The 17,492-nt window shown below is 33.7% G+C and overlaps 1 protein-coding gene across 1 annotated transcript; it reads left to right on the plus strand.

Moving 5' to 3' along the window:
* The first annotated feature begins 6,456 nt into the window (after nt 1-6,456).
* Nucleotides 6,457-17,492, plus strand: LOC131660578 (protein arginine N-methyltransferase 1.5-like). Its single transcript, XM_058929838.1, has 23 exons — nt 6,457-6,850; nt 9,179-9,296; nt 9,697-9,806; nt 10,972-11,061; nt 11,149-11,220; nt 12,109-12,188; nt 12,316-12,391; nt 12,489-12,575; nt 12,795-12,861; nt 13,449-13,540; nt 13,623-13,658; nt 13,759-13,827; nt 14,176-14,244; nt 14,687-14,740; nt 14,848-14,922; nt 15,369-15,461; nt 15,543-15,646; nt 15,811-15,859; nt 15,948-16,034; nt 16,179-16,287; nt 16,723-16,810; nt 17,027-17,120; nt 17,237-17,492. Exons 1-23 carry the CDS (start codon nt 6,713-6,715, stop codon nt 17,318-17,320), a joined length of 1,941 nt encoding a protein of 646 aa, XP_058785821.1. The 5' UTR covers nt 6,457-6,712; the 3' UTR covers nt 17,321-17,492.

Raw genomic sequence — 17,492 nt, forward strand, 5'->3', positions numbered from 1 at the left:
AAATTATTTTATTTCATACATAATACATTTCAAGTACTATATTATCTCTTATAAATACTATAATGTGTTTTTAAATACAATATATGTCTAAATTGTATAAAATAATACTTGAATATTTAACATAAGAGAAAAACTAATATACTGCTGTCATACCCAAAATTTTCCCATCATATTTCAATGGATTTTGATTCACATGATCTTCAATTGCTCAAGGTTATATCAGAATTAGGCTCACTTACCTGTCTCCTAAGCAACAAGCCTTCAACTAGGGTTTTGATTCTCTCCAAGTATAACTAACTTCTGATATTTCAAATGGACTTCATGTCCTTTCACATGCCTCATAGATTTCTCATACCAATTTTCAAGCTCTGATTCAAAAGATTGCTCACTCAATGGTCCAAACGATCAATAATCGACTGGTTGACCTAAAAGTCAAACTATGGTCAGAATACAGTCAAGACTTCTGATTTTTGGTGAACATCAACATTTTAATGTTGTATTCATCATTTGATCAAAGGTTGATCATGATTCATCAAGGAAAATTCCAAAATCCACAAAAGTACAAAGTTGCTAAATTAGGGTTTCTAGGTAAAAGTCAACCGAACTTTGACCAGCCATAACTCTCTCATACTTTCTCAGAAATTCCTCAACCAAAGCTCATTCTCAAGGAAATTTGATTCTCTACAACTTTGATGTTGGGACCAAGGTCAATAAATGCTTCCGCATAAGAGATATGAGCCAATACATTACGGGTCCTTCTAGAAGATCGCAAAAAGCTATTTTTTGTCAGGAGACATATCTTCAAGATAAAATCATCAAATGTAAAAAGTGTTCCAAAGTAGCTTATAGAGGACATTTTGGGCTTTCCAAAAAGTCCTAGATCATCTCCATACGACAAATATCGAATGAGTTATGGCCTTCATAAGTTGATCAATTTTGAGAAAATGTATGAAGTGCAAAATGAAGAATTTTGATCTTTTGAGTCCATGGGCCTAACTTTTGGTCTTGATGCTTGATCCTAAGCCCATCCACGACCCACATGACTAATATATTATTTTTATCATTATTATTTATTTTATTTTGAATTTTATTCTTTTAAAATTCAATTTAATTCAAGTAAATGATGGGAAAAATAAAAGATTGCGTTTGGTTTATTTCTAAATCATATCTTGAGCATATATTCAGGGGCAATCTCATACAAATTATCTCAAAGGAGATTGGAAAGAAAATTGGACAAAAAGAGAAAGATTTGAACAAATTTTTTATAAAATCTTTTCATATTTTCTTTCACCAAATCAACTTGATTCTTAAGCAAATATTTACCCTAACTCTCCCCTCTATATAAGGGCAAAGTTATTCAGCACAAGGGGACGAAGGAGAGAGCAAATAATTAGGGTTTCAAAGTTCTAAAAATATCAAAGAAGGAGCAACCTTTCGTATGCTTGTTACAAGAAGTTTCAAAGCCTCTTAGTCATTTAATCCTCCTCCCAAGGTACTATATAGTAAGTTCATGTTGTTCATAACACGCCATGATGTTTAGAATTCACGCACCATGATCCATATATTTACATTCCATTCTTGATTTTCGTTTTGAAAGTATCAGTGAGTTTTAATGTGTTTCGATTGTTTTTTTAAGTTCATGACATGCATTTAGAAAGGTTTGAACCCTCGTAGTGAAGCTACAGTGCCTTGATCGTGTGATGCCATTGTTAGGGCATAAACAATGGAAGCTTTCGTTTCTGATGATGCAAGGCGTTTCAGACCAAAACGACATCACCAATGAGCTTGTAGCCCGTTAATTATTAAATCTGGGCGCTTTCTTTATATGTTTAACGCGTTATTTTTTGAGTTTTGAAGTTGCAGAAAAACAAAGGTAATTCCGCAGGTAAAAGCATGACAAAATTCCCAGCAATTTCCGCATGAACAAATGAAGGGGATGATGAATAGTGCAGGAGACTCTTTGACTGCACGTTGGAATAACGCTATTGGCTGGTAAAACGTGACGTTCTCTCTCCATGTGTTGGCACAGCCCCATTCGCTGGTCAACTCACTGCAGACTCTCTCTCCATAACTCATTGGTCCATATGCACGTGTGTGGGGCCAGGCCGAATGTTTCTTTGACTTTTCCCATTATCCACATGGTTTAATATTTAATTTGTCATATGCGAACAATTAACAAATAACGTTGATAGTACATTTGGCAAGGAGCACCGGTGGTGAGTGGAGAGTCCTGGGTTCGATACCCAGGAGCGGTATTGTTTTTTTTTTCAAATTATTTGTTCTCAGGTTCCATGTGCGTAGCCCAGGAAAGATCACGATGCATCCTCACGTGGCCACCATCAGATCCAGCGCTAAGAAGATCTGACGACCCAAAATATGCATATCCACCATAGAGCCTCAAGACCTCACCACACCGGATCAGCTAAGTGATATTTCAATTTCTTTTTACTTTTTATTACATAGACTCTTTTTTTTCTTATTTTGTTTAGAACAAAATTGTTTTATCACATAAATCTTTTTTCTTTTTTATTTTAAACAATTATTTTATTACATAATAATTTTATAATCTTTTATATTATTTAATCGAAAACTTGTTTTTCTCGTAATATCAAATTTTCTTTACAATAATAATTTAATTTCTTAAACCCTGATTTTATTGTATGCCTTAAAACCCTGATTTCTTCATGATCATTAATCACTGTTAGGTAGATGTTGTCCATTAACTTAGTATCCTTGTAGTTGTTGGGGACTTTAATACACTAACCTTTCTTTTTCATTCTTAATATTTTCAAGGGTTAATCAAAGGTTTTTCAGCTACGCGCCCCACCAATCGAAAGCTAAGTTTTTTTGATTTTTTTCTTATTTAAATATTATTTTTATTTTTATTTTTCCCTTTTGCCCAAAATAGGGTTTACTTCATCTATTAATGAATCTCTCCTACACTCACCCCTATTATTTTCTGTTTAATTCTCAGATGTTCAGAGTGAATCGAAGGTTCGAGGAGGATCAAGGCTCAAGATAAAGATAATTAAATTAATTATTTATATTTCTTGTTTTCTGTTTTAATTCCCCATCCCCGCAGGTGTTTATTGTAATAGCGTAGAACTTTTATTTTTCTGCCTTTAATTTCTGCAATTTTAAACTGCATGGTTAGTAATCTTAGGGAGTGCAAGCCTTGAACCGAATTATATCACTAATTTACAAGATAAATATCATCGAAGTTAACCACGTGATTGTGCCACACACACACCTTTAGGGTAATTCCTCTTGTTGCCTTATATTATTGCCTTAATTGTTGCTTGTTGCCTCCCATTGTACTAAATAGTCAAGTCCCTCGATTCCGAGGATACCTCAAGCAAGGTTGCCTTAAAGAATAAAAATCATCTAGTCCCTCGATGTTGCCTCGGAAAAATAAGATGATTGTCCCATTGCTAAGGTATCCTCGCATGATGCCTAAAAAGATTAATGACTATTATATTCTTCCCTTAGACTACCTACCTTCTTTATGGCAAGGGACAGTCTTATGGCGAATGATATCTCGATGACCCTTCAAACATCCAATTGAAAGACTTCCTGCCCTCTCATGGTGTGGATAGACCCTTTCGCCCGAAAGGCTAAAAGAACGATTTTTCAAACTTAGGGTAGGTTGTTTTTAATTGCTTGCTCAATTCAAATTCAAAATTCAAACTCTTTTTCCCACTAATTTTCAAATACTTTTCAAAAAGACTACGCTTATTTACAAGCTAAAGTTCTTCTTCAAAGTTTTTACTTTTCACACCTCCTTTTCAAACAATTCAAACAAACAAAGTGAGCTAAGCAATTAAGAGCCCATGGATAACCATGGATGCAAAGGGTGCCTTACACCTTCCCTTTGTATAACTTACCCCCCCGAACTCAAGCTCTTTCAAAAAGGTTTTTTTTTTCTGTTCTTTTAGCCTTTCCTAAAATTGGATAAAATAAAAGTCGGTGGCGACTCTTGCTATCCGCAACATTTTCTTTAAAAGTCAGTTCACCGTATTACAACTGCGATTCAAGAATGTTGATTATATTAATGTATGATATTTAAAAGCGAAAGATTGAATAGAATAGAGATAAAATTTAGTGAGGAGAGAAAAACCAATGTGCTATTTAGGAGTAAACAATGTAAATAATAATATATATCTTTTGAAATTTATAACTATGCTGACCTAATTGGGCTACCCACGACCCATATTGGCTAGCCCTAATGCGTAGCTGGCTTTTTAAGGCTGGGCTAAAAAGCCCGAAAAAATATGGCCTCTAATTTTAAGGCACAAGCTCTATGATTTTTGGGCCTGGAGGGCCGATCCATATGGGTTGGTCCATTTTAACAGCTCTAGCCAGAGGGCCCTAATAACATTCGTAGGCGCTTTATTACTCTCCTCAAACTATCGCGACTAGCCCATTAAGAAACGAGTATTTCAAAACCAAGTAATAGGAGGAAATAACCTCCTCTTACGCATTAACGGCAGGTCTGCTAAAGATTATGTATATGGTAATAAAGTGCCCACTATGAGGTAGTTGACTTCAATCGCCTTAGAGTCTGATCATATGCTACAAGCTGTCTCTAGGGTTACACGACCTTCACTTGCACTTGTTCACTTAACAATCCTACTAACAAATCTAGGGACGCTTGGATGTTGTTGGGATCAAGTTGGAGTTTCTATAATGTGTTATAAAATAGGATGTCAGATGAGTTTTTGGGGTCTATCAAGACTTGCTCGACATCTTAATTATCGAGTTGTATAGTGATGAACAAGAGGTCATTACCGTGAGGGAGGATTCTGATGGTGCAACTCCATGTTTTTTATATTAAAAAACAAAATCAAGTATATATATTTTTAAAACAAACACACGCTAAATTAAATGGGAAGTCGACTCTAACACATTAATTGGAACTACATCATACATTTTTGTTAAAAGTACGACAACCGTTTTTAAGCTGAATAGTAGTGTACGCATCAGTAATGCCTCTCGAGGAAGCAAAGTGTATGTACATGAATATTATAATTCCCAAAAGAAAGCTCATAGTTCATGACATCTTAACATGTGCGTGTCGTGGACTTTTAGCATACTGCAACCAAAGACATACTAAAAGCTACTCACTAAAACTATGATAATATCAAGTACATTAATCCAAAAGGTACAAAAATAAAGTGCGACATAAGGGTGTTCGCCACAAACTAGGCATTATATATCAGTCATGTTAGAGTAAGTATATACAATCAAATTGGGAATTATAATGAGAACAAATATAGGGGTGCTCGCCACAAACCAGGCAAGATCTTTAAGAAGAGGCTCATGCTTGTGACGTCACCTCATACACCTTAGTACCAGAATCGTCTCCTGTCTCACCGATGACTAAATCAACCCACATAGTTGGGGTGAATGAGAGAGGTAGGATCTCGTAACAACTACCCCCTGAAGAAACCCCAGGAGGAGATACCAAGTGAGGTACCTCTGGACCACTTAAAAATCCTAGTCCTGCAGCTATCACAATTCTAAGCATCGTCTTTTCCAATATCTCCACATGTATTGATGGTTCACCTCGAATCCTCCTTGAGGAGTGGCTTCCAAACCATCAAATGATATTGTATCACCTACTAAACTCATCTTCCCCCATGCTGAGGGCCCACCCGAGTATTCCATAGGGCTCCCAACCCAACATCACCTAAAGGGGTCAGAAAAGGGGGTCGTCTGGCAGACTACGCTCCGATGTATCTGAAAAGTGTCTTATCTAGTAATAATAAAAACTTGCCCATGATAATATGATGTACTTGAATTCAGGTATATACTCCAAGCATTAAGTAGGCCTTTCTTCTTTACAAATTTTTTCTTCTCTTTTTAATAGTTAAGTTTTGAATGTAATGTTTTGAAAATCTTAAATATTTCATTCAACTTAGAATATACGGAAAAATATGCAATATATATATATATATATATATATATATATATATATATATATATATATATATATATATATATATATATTATTTCGGGTGCGGGTTTCACACCATTCAAACCCGCACTTGAAATATCGGGTGACACTCGAACCCAAACTTAAACCCAGTCAACTCGGATTGTCATTTGTTGACTCGGGTTCAAGTGCGAATGAGGCCCAGGAGTTTGGGTTTGCTAGCTATCCCTAAATAAAAATAAAGAAGGAAGAAGAAAGATTATCAATTTGCCGCACTATATGAATCAAACACATAAAAAAAGTTAACCTTCCTAAAAAAAAAAAAGTTAATCTCAGTATATTTTTATCTATATTTTAGAGTGAGTAAGAGACTTGACTTCAGCGACATTTTGAGTGTGTCCATAGTTAAATTCTGAAATTTAAAAGTATTGTTAGTTTTTTACTATGGTGCTTGAACACCACTAAAGTTGGCAAAAAGTCAAAAACTAATCCCCATTGTTGGTAAAGTGGGGTGTAAGGAAGAATCGGGGTTGCTAGGTGGAATACTCAATAAGAAGTTAGTTCAAAAGAGCCCAAATATTTTGTAAGCCGTAAAACCCTAGCAGTGTAGTGACTAGTGGCTGTGTTTCCAGCTTCCTCTACAAAAACCCTACCAAAACCCTCACCTACTTCTCCATTTCTCCATTTCTGCATCAAAACCTCTGAGCTCACTATAAATATCAGTTAGCGCCATCAACTCTTTCTTCCACCGACGTTCGCATAACAGTTGAAGCGAAAATGCCTCTCGGAGACAGAGGAGGTGATAAAAGCGAATCTCGATTTTGCGGCGTAGAAACAGAGTTCAGCGATGATATACCTGAAGTCATCACCTTCAATCTTTCCACCGGAAAGTTCGATTTCGTTGTTGCTCCTCTGGTTCGTTTCTTTCCTACTCATTCCAACTGATTCATTAGGTTATCTTGATTTTAGCGTGTTCTAGCTGTTTGATAAATTGATAATTGAAGTGTTTTTGTAGTTCTTGGTGACTAATTAGCCATTCACACTGTAACTTCATTGTTGCTCCGTTGTGTGTGTGGTCAGTAAGTTCACCTAGATTGAAACTGTTCGATAAGCGTTTTCCGGTGAAGCTGCTCCGTTGCGAGCTTGAGGGTTCAACGGATAGCTCTATTGAACTACATTTCACTTAGCTATAGTTAGGAGCAGTTTTGTGATATTCATTTTGTTGTTTAGTTCTGTTTCTCTGTATGTGATTCATTTCTGTATTGTTAGTGTATTAGTGTAATCAAGAATGTCCTAAGATATGCTAGATTGATGTTAGAGCGGTTAAGTAATTGTTATATAAGATTGCTGTTCAATGAGCCTTTTCCGGTGAAGCTGCTCCATAGTTTTTGAGGATTCACTGGATAGGAGCAGTTACGTGATATTCATTTTGCTGTTTAGTTCCGTTTCTGTATGTGATCTATTTATGTTTTGTTGGTGTAATCTAGAATGTGTTAAGATTTGTTATATTGCTGTTAGAGCGGTTAAGTAACTGTTAGATAGTTAAATAATGGTTAATTAGCTAATGTCTTGTATGAATAATTGTGTGAAGTTTTTTTTTTTGGTTGTTGTATTGAATGGTTTATGGTGACTAATTAGCCATTCACACTGCAACTTCATTGTTGTTCCTTTTTGTGTGTGTGGTCAGTAAGCTCACCTAGATTGAAACTGTTCGATGAGCCATTTCCAGTGAAGCTGCTCCATTGCGAGTGTTTGAGGATTCACTGGATAGCTCTATTGAACTACATTTCACTACATTGAGAGCAGTTTTGTGAGATTCATTTTCTGTTTAGTTCTGTTTCTGTGTGCAATTCATTTGTGTCACGTGTGAGTACTGGTATAATCTAGAATCTTCTAATATCTGTTAGATTGATGTTAGAGCAGTTAAGTAACATCTACATAGTCAAATTAAATATTGATTAATTAGCTAATGTCTGAACTCTGAAGACTCTTCATGAGTTAACATGAAGTTCAGATTCAATTTTCACTCATACAGTTTCGTATTCTCTGGAGTATTGGTCTTCTTCAGAAGTATGCTCTAAAATTAAAGTTTCTGTTTCAAATTGGATAGTTTATGGTGACTATAAACATTTTTTTATGTATTGGATTGGATAGTTTATGGTGACTAATTAGCCATTCATACTGCAACTTTGTTGTTGTTCCTTTGTGTGTGTGTGGTCAGTAAGTTCACCTACATTGAAACTGTTCGATGAGTCTTTTCCGGTGAAGCTGCTCCTTCGCGAGCATTTGAGGAATCACTAGATAGCTTTATTGAACTACATTTCTTGGCACTAGGAGCAATTTTGTGAGTTTCATTTTTTCTGTTTAGTTCTGTTTCTGTATGCGATTCTCTTATGTATTGGTTGTGCATTAGTGTAAACCAGAGTCTTCTATGATCTGTGAGATTGCTGTTAGAGTGGTTATGTAACTGCTAGGTAGTTGATAACTTTTAATTAACTAATATCTTGTATGAATAATTGTCTTAAGACTCTTCAAGAGGTAACATAATTTAGATTCAGTTTTCATTTCATACAATTTCTTTTTGCCGGAGTACCAATCTATGTGCTCCGACGGAAGCCAATTAGCGTGTTCTATAATCGAAGTTTTTTGTTTTGTTTTGTATTGGATGTGTTCGCTGACTAATTAGCCATTAACACTGCAGCTTCATTGTTGTGCCTTTGTGTGTGTGGTCAGTAAGCTCACCAAGATTGAAACGGTCCAATGAGCCTTTTTTAGTGAAACTTTTGAGGGATCACTGGGTCGCTCTATTGAACTACAATTCGCTACATTAGGAGCAGTTTATGAGATTTATTTTTGTGATTGGTTCTGTTTCTTCATGCGATTTTGTAATTTTTGTGTATTTGTGTAATCTGGATAATTCAAAGATCTGCTAGAGATGTTAGGCATCTGCTACTTAGCTTAATATTACTGATTAATTAGCTATAATGCCTTGTATGAATAATAATCTGAAGACTCTTCAATAGGAAACAAAAAATTTAATTTCTTTTTAAATTTCATTTCATATATGATTGGTCAGAAGGCTTACCCAAAGTAACATTGTCTTGTGCTTTATCTGTGAGGCTGTACAAATATGGTTTCACTGTAAAAGCTTAATGAACTACATCATTTTCTGCTTTCATTTGTCGTGCTTATGTAGTTTATTTTGGTACTTTTGAGCTTACATGTTTTTATGGTATAATTCAGACAGATCCTTCTTATAGGCCAAGCTTGGTGCCAAAGGATAGTTTTGGATCTGCAGCCCCGCCATTTGCTGGGTCAGACTTGGTTTTAAGCCCATCCCAGTGGAGTAGTCATGTAGTTGGTATGAGTTGTCTATCGTTCTTACATTTAGTGTTCGTTGTTTTTGATTTATATTATGATTTATCCGCCTTTTTATTTTCTCCGTCATCATTTGTGTTCTTGGATTGCATACTGATTTAATTATTTTTAATATAGCTATTGCATAACTTTAAGTTGATGTTTTCTATTTATATTGCTAAGATTGTTCACTTTTATTTTGTTTTCTGTATGAAAAATTGGTATTTAAGAATGCACTTATTTGTTTTTTCAATGATGCGTTTCATAGATATTGATATTGTTGAGCATTTGATGATGTTACACTCCTTTTTTGTGCATTCAGTCTGTTATTCTTTTGGTAGTGGGTTCTCTATTCATTATTATTATTATGAAACTTATCTGGCAATTTATTGCATTTTACTTAGGCAAAATTAGCTCATGGATTGATTTGGACTCGGAAGATGAGACTTTTAGAATTGATTCTGAAACTACTCTTAGACAAGAACTAGCCTGGGCTTCTCATCTCTCGTTACAGGTGTGCTTTTGTGAAACCTAGTTAAAGGAACTTTCAAATTAGTTTTGTGCTGCTTTATCTTTGTTCTTAAGCGTAACTAGTAAATATACTCATATTGATTAAGTTTGATGTTTCTTATTCCATAATAGTTGTAAAACCAGTTTGGTTTTTTAACATTGAATAAAGAAGTACAATTGTGTAATTATTTATTTTTAATGTTATACGTTATATATTTTTTTGATGACCTTGTTATATGTTATATTATAATAAACATAAATTAATCTAATTCTAAATACTATTAAAGTAAGTTAATATAAAATGATCAAATTAAATGCCTTGTAAGATATTAAGTTATTAAATTAAAGAATTAATAAAAAATTTAGGTACGAGCATTTATAAATTGTTCCTGGGTCACTAGGTGAGCGATCAAGCGGGCAGTTCACTTATTGAACTGCATGACTTGGTCTTTATTAAAAAAGATCAAAATATTGAAGGCATTTAAAATTATTTGATAGATGATTGCTTGTACTAGCTAACAATTGTTGGGTTAAAAATATAGCTCAGATTCCAAATTTTTTTGTCATACTGATTAAGTTTTATTCAATTAACTTTTTTTATTTATTAAACTCTCCTCACCAGCATGAAAATGCACTGCCATCTTCCTCCTTTGACTGCCTCCCCCCTCCTCTCTTTATTTCGAGAATTTATAAGATTATTTGATCCGTTTGACTGGTCAGATCATGTACTCTTGTCTGGTTTTCACTTTTCAATACATAATTTTTTATTTTGCAGAGTTATGAAATTCTCCATCTTAACTTTCCCTGCATGAAGCAAAAATATTTTCTTATGGATATGTTGTTGTTATACTGTTGTTATTTATGAAGTTGTGTCTTGGTGGTATCTATCTGCTACAAATCTGTTTAGCATTACTCTGTGGCATGTAATTGCTAAGAAAAATAAACCCTTTATCTATTGCTTGGCTTTTTCGTTCAGTGTTGTCAAGTTTCTGCCATAGCAGTATCATGGCTATTTTTGTGCCAGCCGTCATAGGCTGAATGCCTATTATATCCACCTTGTAGGCTAAAATGACATTTTTATAAGGTGGAATTTTGGCTTGCAAACATCATCTGCCATTTGCTATTTATAGCACTGTATTGTTTACCTAATTTCTTTTAATATACTGTAGGCTTGCCTGCTTCCTGCTCCTAAAGGATCCACTTGTGCTAATTATGCACGATGTGTGAATCAAATCTTACAGGACCTGAGTAATATGCAGGTGCTATGCTACACTGAGTTCCAACTTTGTAATTGGTTATATGTATTTTCTTTCTTATGCTAATGTCTCTTTTATTGCGTAATACAGCTATGGCTTAGGATTCCCTTGGTTCTGCAAGATGATGACGTTACGTCAACAGATGCATACTCAGACACTTTGGTGAGTAAATATGCTAGAAGCATGCCGTGATGTCTAGCCTTCAATATTCTGTATCTAGGCTGAGTTAATGTAAATCATTACACTGGTCTTCTCTCTGCACAGGCAAATCATATGTACTTTCCTATCTTTTTTCAACCGTGGACTTTTTAGGTCTTATTTTGGTTAAGAAAATGTTTCATTTTTTTCATTAACAACTACAGCTATGCCCTTTGTTTTTATAGTAATTCTTGCTTTCCATTAATTTGTATGGGAGACAAGAACATTTGGTAATTTTTTTTGTAATTATTAGTGTAAACAAAAGGTTTCTCAAACCGTACAGGCTCTTAGTTGTCATATTCTTAAGTTAACTCTTGTTGTATTATGTGTGCTTCACATGTAATTTTTGATTTTGTCTGGTACTCGGGGTTGAACATGCTATGTTTCACGTGTTAGGGTTGAAATTAATATAGTTTTTTGGTATTATTTTTATCTGGATATTAAACTATTTTTTGGGGGGTACTGCTGTATATTTAATACAACTTTTGATATGAAAATTTAATAGCTCATCATTTTAATAAGATTCCTCTTTTTTTGATCTAAATTCAGGAATGGCAACTTAATCCCAATCTTTTTTTGTTCTAAATGAAATAGTATTAAATATAAAAAATCAATTTTTATTCTGAACGGAATTGCAAATGTCAAAGCTGTTGAACTGTGGGCTTTGTTTTTATGTTCATCACCTGACATTGGAATAAGTTGCTTATCTTTTTGTATATTGTATCTTTGCTGGTGATCAAATCATTTAAAGGTAGAATGTTCAGTGATAAAACTTTAGTCTTGTTGCATACAGTAAAGAATTAGGATATTATGCTTTTTGTGCTTTTTTAGGACTTTCAATCCTGATTTTAGGTTGACTCCTGGGAAACATGGAATTCATTTCGTCTGCTGTGCGAGCACCACAGTCAACTGTCAGTTGCACTTGATATTCTGTGAGTATTTTGCATTTTGGTTTATTATATATATTACATTTCATTGTACCTCTGTCATTTCATCTAATGCACTAATCCAGTTTTTGATTTTCTAAGCTGTGAGGGTTGTTTTATTTTTATTCATCAGGAGTACCTTGCCTTCAGCAAATTCATTAGGACGGTGGTTTGGAGAGTCTGTTAGAGCAGCTATTGTAAATACTAATGTAAGGACATCTTGTGGTTATAATCTATTTTTCAAACATTAGGCTCACTGCTCTGATTGTTTGTATAAAATAAATGTTTTGATTGGAATTTTGCCAGTCCTTTTTAACTAATGGCCGTGGGTATCCATGCCTCTCCAAGCGCCATCAGATGTTGATTACTCGGTTTTTTAACCATAATATACAGGTAAATCATTCTTTGAATTTTCAGGCAATAGTGTTTTCACACTTAAAATAAGTTAGGCAATTATTGTTATTTTATATAACCTTGCTATCCTATGGTTTTGTATTTCGTTTTTTTATGGGTACTTTATTCTTGCTTAAATGATTAAGTCGAATGGAATTTAAATTCAAGTATCGTTGTTTCCTTCAAAAGGTATTGAGCGAGTTTGAAACATCTATGTAGATAATTATATCTGGAAATTCTGGTCATGCTAAAACAAGTGTGGGTGTAGATTCACGTTCTGGTGCAGGCAAGTTCCTGTTCTTTGTTCATCATGGGTCTGTTATCTATTTTTCTCTCCAGTTTCTTTTACTAATTTTCGAAAATAGATCTACCATTTAGAAGTTTTAAAAATGGAAAATACTAATTTCATTATTTCTACAATTGCATATTTATTGTTTCCCTTCCATATTCTCAAGATCACAACTGTTCACTATGGAGTCTTTAAACTTCTAGTTGAACATTTAAAATCAACAGATATTTTAGATAATGAAAACTGAAAAATATTTTCTGAAAGTAGTACTAAAATTTCTTATTCTTCCTTGTAATTTTGTTTGTAAATATTATTCTATTTATATGCACTACTATGAGGCTTGCAAAGAAGCTGCAAAATTTATCTCTATAGTAAATATTATTCTATTTATATGCACTGCTATTATTCTATTAATCCTGTTCCTTATTTTGTATATGCCTATTTGCACATGTTTGTGCTTTGTATATTGCATGCAATGTGATAGTTGTGATTTGATGTTCCACTGTTTCTTCAATTATTATGCTCTTGGATTGTGTGTCCTTTGCCAAAACTTTCTGTTTATAGTTATATGTTTTGCACCTTAGATTCACAAAGACATCCTTTGCGTCCATATCTGGAATATGTTGGACATCTTTACCAAAAGTTGGAACCTCTTCCCGAGCAAGAACGTTTTGAGGTATTTATCTTGACATATGTTTGTAATATTGGCATGTCATTATTGCCTTTATCTTCTTTTGACTCCCAGTTTTTTATGCCAGCTTGGATACAGGGATTATTTACAGTCACCTTTGCAAGTAAGCATTATTTGTCATAATGCTTTCTAATCATTTGTTGGCTTCTATTCTTTTGCTAATTCAAATACAAAATCTTGAGATTTGAAATTTTTTTGTACAGCCTTTGATGGATAATTTGGAGGCTCGTACTTATGAGACTTTTGAGAAAGATGCTATGAAATACATTCAGGTATTGCAATATATAAATTTTATTCTCAACTTCAATCGTCTGATTTATGTTTATGGTTTCTCTCTGACCTTTAAATCCCATAGATATAATAGCACTTCTTCTACAAACATGACGAGCTTTATGGTTTAGTGACTCTCTCCCTCACATATTTTCAACTGTAGTCCAATGTCTGATGTCTGTTTTCTATTTTTGTTTATTTGGGTAATTTAAATGATATTTTGTAAAGTCAGCTGTTGAATGTGATCATACATCAAGTATTGTCGGATGTTTTTTTAAAAATTTATATCTATGTTTTGACCTGGGTTTCAAGTTTTGTATGTGTCTAATCATTAACTTTTATTTTTACAGTATCAAAGAGCAGTAAGTAAGGCAATGCTGGACATGATTCCTGATAATGAGGCATCTGTTAAAACCCTTGTAAGATTTTTTTCTCATGTTTGATTTTTAAATGTTTATTTTTAGAATCAAGAGAAATTGGACGCATAACCTTTAGATTATGCTTAATCGAGACACGCCCTTCTATTTTTTAAATTATTAATTTGTAAAATTGCTTCACCTCCCCTCAAACCCTTCTATTTTTTAAATTATTAATTTGTAAAATTGCTTCACCTTCCCTCAGTTATGTTTAAATGTCCCTCCCTCTATTTTTACACAATAGAAGGGAGACATGTGTAGTTGAGGGGAGGTCAATGTATTGAAATACAAGATTTGGTGCATGTCTTAGCTAAGACAACTCAAGGGAATTGAGTACAATTTTCCTTTATTTTTAATTGCTATTTTTGTGCTTGATAAACAGCACATTGGATGCCTGTGCAAAATAGTACAGAGGTGGAGTTTAATTGTTTTTACTCATTGCTAGGTACTAATGGTTGTTGGGGCAGGGCGTGGACCTCTTGTGCGGGCATCATTACAGGTGTGATATTTTATCTAATTTTTTACAATAAAAGACTCTGTAGAATACTGATTGGATTTACTGTAACTTTTTAACCTTTTTTTTTTTTTTTGCTCATTCATTTGTAGGCTTCAGAAGAAACTGGGCGCAAGCTTAAAGTTTACGCTGTTGAGAAGAATCCAAATGCAGTTGTTACCCTTCACGTTAGTTCTTATCTTTTCACTTACAGTGGTTCCTTGAAATGATGTTCCAATATAATGTTATTTGTTTATTTATTACTGAAGCTGAAAAACTCAATTCAATTTCTAAACTTACAATGGTTCAATTATTATATTTAGGGAAGTGTGTTTTAAATGTTTTAGTATATACCAATGCTCTTTGTCTTATTTTTTTTTGCTAAATGTTGTTTTAAGTTTTTAGTCTGTATGTAAACATGGTAGGTAAGATGAGTATATAGTTCCTTTAATGTTAGGTCAATGTAACATTTTTTTATCTCTTGTTCATGAGAGTGTAGTTTCAATTTCTTGATTTTGTGTTTTCTAATCGTCTTTTATTTTGTGTTAGTACAAGATATAAATAAGTTTACTTATTCTTACCATTGTTTGGGATTATCCTTCAATCAATTTTGACAAGTCATTTGTTGAAACAGGCATTAGTTAGATTAGAGGGATGGGAGGATACTGTTACTATAGTCTCATGCGACATGCGCTATTGGAATGCCCCTGAAAAAGCTGACATATTGGTAACTTCCTATTGCCACTTTATTAATTGTTTGAATTTTGTTGTCTATGTTAGTGTCTGATTGTTGTTGGCTTGAATTTAGGTTAGTGAATTGCTAGGTTCTTTTGGTGATAATGAACTATCTCCCGAGTGCCTTGATGGAGCTCAGAGGTTTTTAAAGCCTGGAGGAATTTCAATACCTTCTTCGTATGTAAATTCCTTTTGTTGTGTACAATAATTCATCTTTTGGAATTTTTTTTTTTTTTTTTTTTGATAAAGTGATGACCAGTATTGTGGGAACTAAAAAACAATAACCTTAAAAGTTATACAATGATCTATTGTAATCTCTTTTATGTAATACCTGCTTTCAGGTACACAAGTTTCATTCAACCAGTGACAGCTTCAAAGTTATACAACGATGTAAAAATCTCCTATATTCCAATTTCAGTTTTTATTATTAAATTTATTTATTACTTAATTAATGTACTCACTTTTGGTTGTATTTCAGGTTAAGGCACATAAAGATATTTCACACTTTGAAACTGCTTATGTTGTTAAAATACACAATGCAGCTCGACTTGCACCAAGTCAATCCGTGCGTTTTCTTACTGTGCACTTTATTATTTATATATTTGATATGAATCTATTAACCATTCTTGGCTTACATGTTAGTTATGTGTGTTCAGTCTCGTTATTATTGATTATTTAATTTCTTTTCTGTCTGTTGGTTTTCTCTTAGGTTTTTACATTTACTCATCCAAAACCCGCTGATGATAGACAAAGCAATCAACGCTATAAAAAGTTGCATTTTACAATACCAAATGACACTGGATCGACAATGGTACATGGTAAGTGGTGTTTTTCTATTTCTATTCTTATGGATTTACTTGACATTATTGGAAATGTTTTAGTGGTGTTTTTCTATATCTATTCTTATGGATTTATTTGACCTTATTGGAAATGATTTCTTAAGATATTCAGATATTAGCTTTTATTGTCTCAGATATTCAAAATCTAACACTGATTATCTAAGCTACTTTGTGATGGTTCTCTTTGTCATTTATAAAACATAATTATAGTAATGTTGTTCAGAATTAATAAAATTGCGTGGACATGGTTGTTAAATGGTTTAGATATTTAAAAATGTGTGAAATCTTTTCACACCAAATACACACTCAGTGCCTAATGTTATCTCATATCAAGTATGATGCAAATGAACCCTCTTCATTGCAGATGTTATATTTATCTTTTTGGCACTGACGTTGTGTACCTCATGTTCATAGGATTTGCTGGCTACTTTGATGCCACTCTTTACAAGGATGTGCATCTTGGGATTGAACCTTTAACAGCTACACCAAACATGTTCAGCTGGTAATGAGATTTGTTACTTGTATTTTGTTATACGATTCTGTTTTGATTGGTTTAGAGTTTACGTGTCTTGCATAATATTTCTGGGTTTTTACTAATTCAAGTGTGTACTGTAATGATGTCCAACACCATGTTTTGTGCTGATCTGTTCTTGTTGCAGTGTTATTTATTGTACCTAGTTCAACTGATATTTTATACTTTGTTCTCTTCTGTCTGCAGGTTTTCAATATTTTTCCCTTTAAGGTCACCTATTTGCTTGAAACCAGGTTCTACTCTTGAAGTAGATTTCTGGCGCTGTTGTGGTCCTAAGAAGGTTGATTTTATCTCTCTAGCGAACTTTAATATTTCAGTTCATCATTTTTGTCTTCCTCCCACCGTCTCTGTTTCCTTTTAGTTAAAATACTGAATTCTTTTTTGAATCTGAAACAGGTTTGGTATGAGTGGTGCGTAACATCTCCTTCACCATCTCCAATCCACAACAGTAACGGACGTTCTTACTGGGTTGGGCTTTAGTTTTATTTCTAAAATGTGTATCAAGTACAGGTGAATACGTACAACAAGCCTGTTTTTTTGGTGCTAGCCTCTCCTCGTTACTGTTCGTTCTAGGAAATATGTTGTATAACAGTATCCAAACTTAAATCAATAACATTCATGTATATCTTGAAGGTATGAGTTTTTTTTGGTA

This window comes from Vicia villosa, linkage group LG3 (assembly GCF_029867415.1).
Source record: "Vicia villosa cultivar HV-30 ecotype Madison, WI linkage group LG3, Vvil1.0, whole genome shotgun sequence".
Classification (NCBI taxonomy): domain Eukaryota; kingdom Viridiplantae; phylum Streptophyta; class Magnoliopsida; order Fabales; family Fabaceae; genus Vicia; species Vicia villosa.

Coding starts and splice junctions, on each gene's coding strand:
- LOC131660578 (XM_058929838.1), top strand. CDS start 6,713: ATGCCTCTCGGAGACAGAGGAGGTGATAAAAGCGAATCTCGATTTTGC. Junction 11,221..12,108: donor ATGCATACTCAGACACTTTG/GTGAGTAAATAT, acceptor TCCTGATTTTAG/GTTGACTCCTGGGAAACATG. Junction 16,811..17,026: donor ACACCAAACATGTTCAGCTG/GTAATGAGATTT, acceptor TTCTGTCTGCAG/GTTTTCAATATTTTTCCCTT.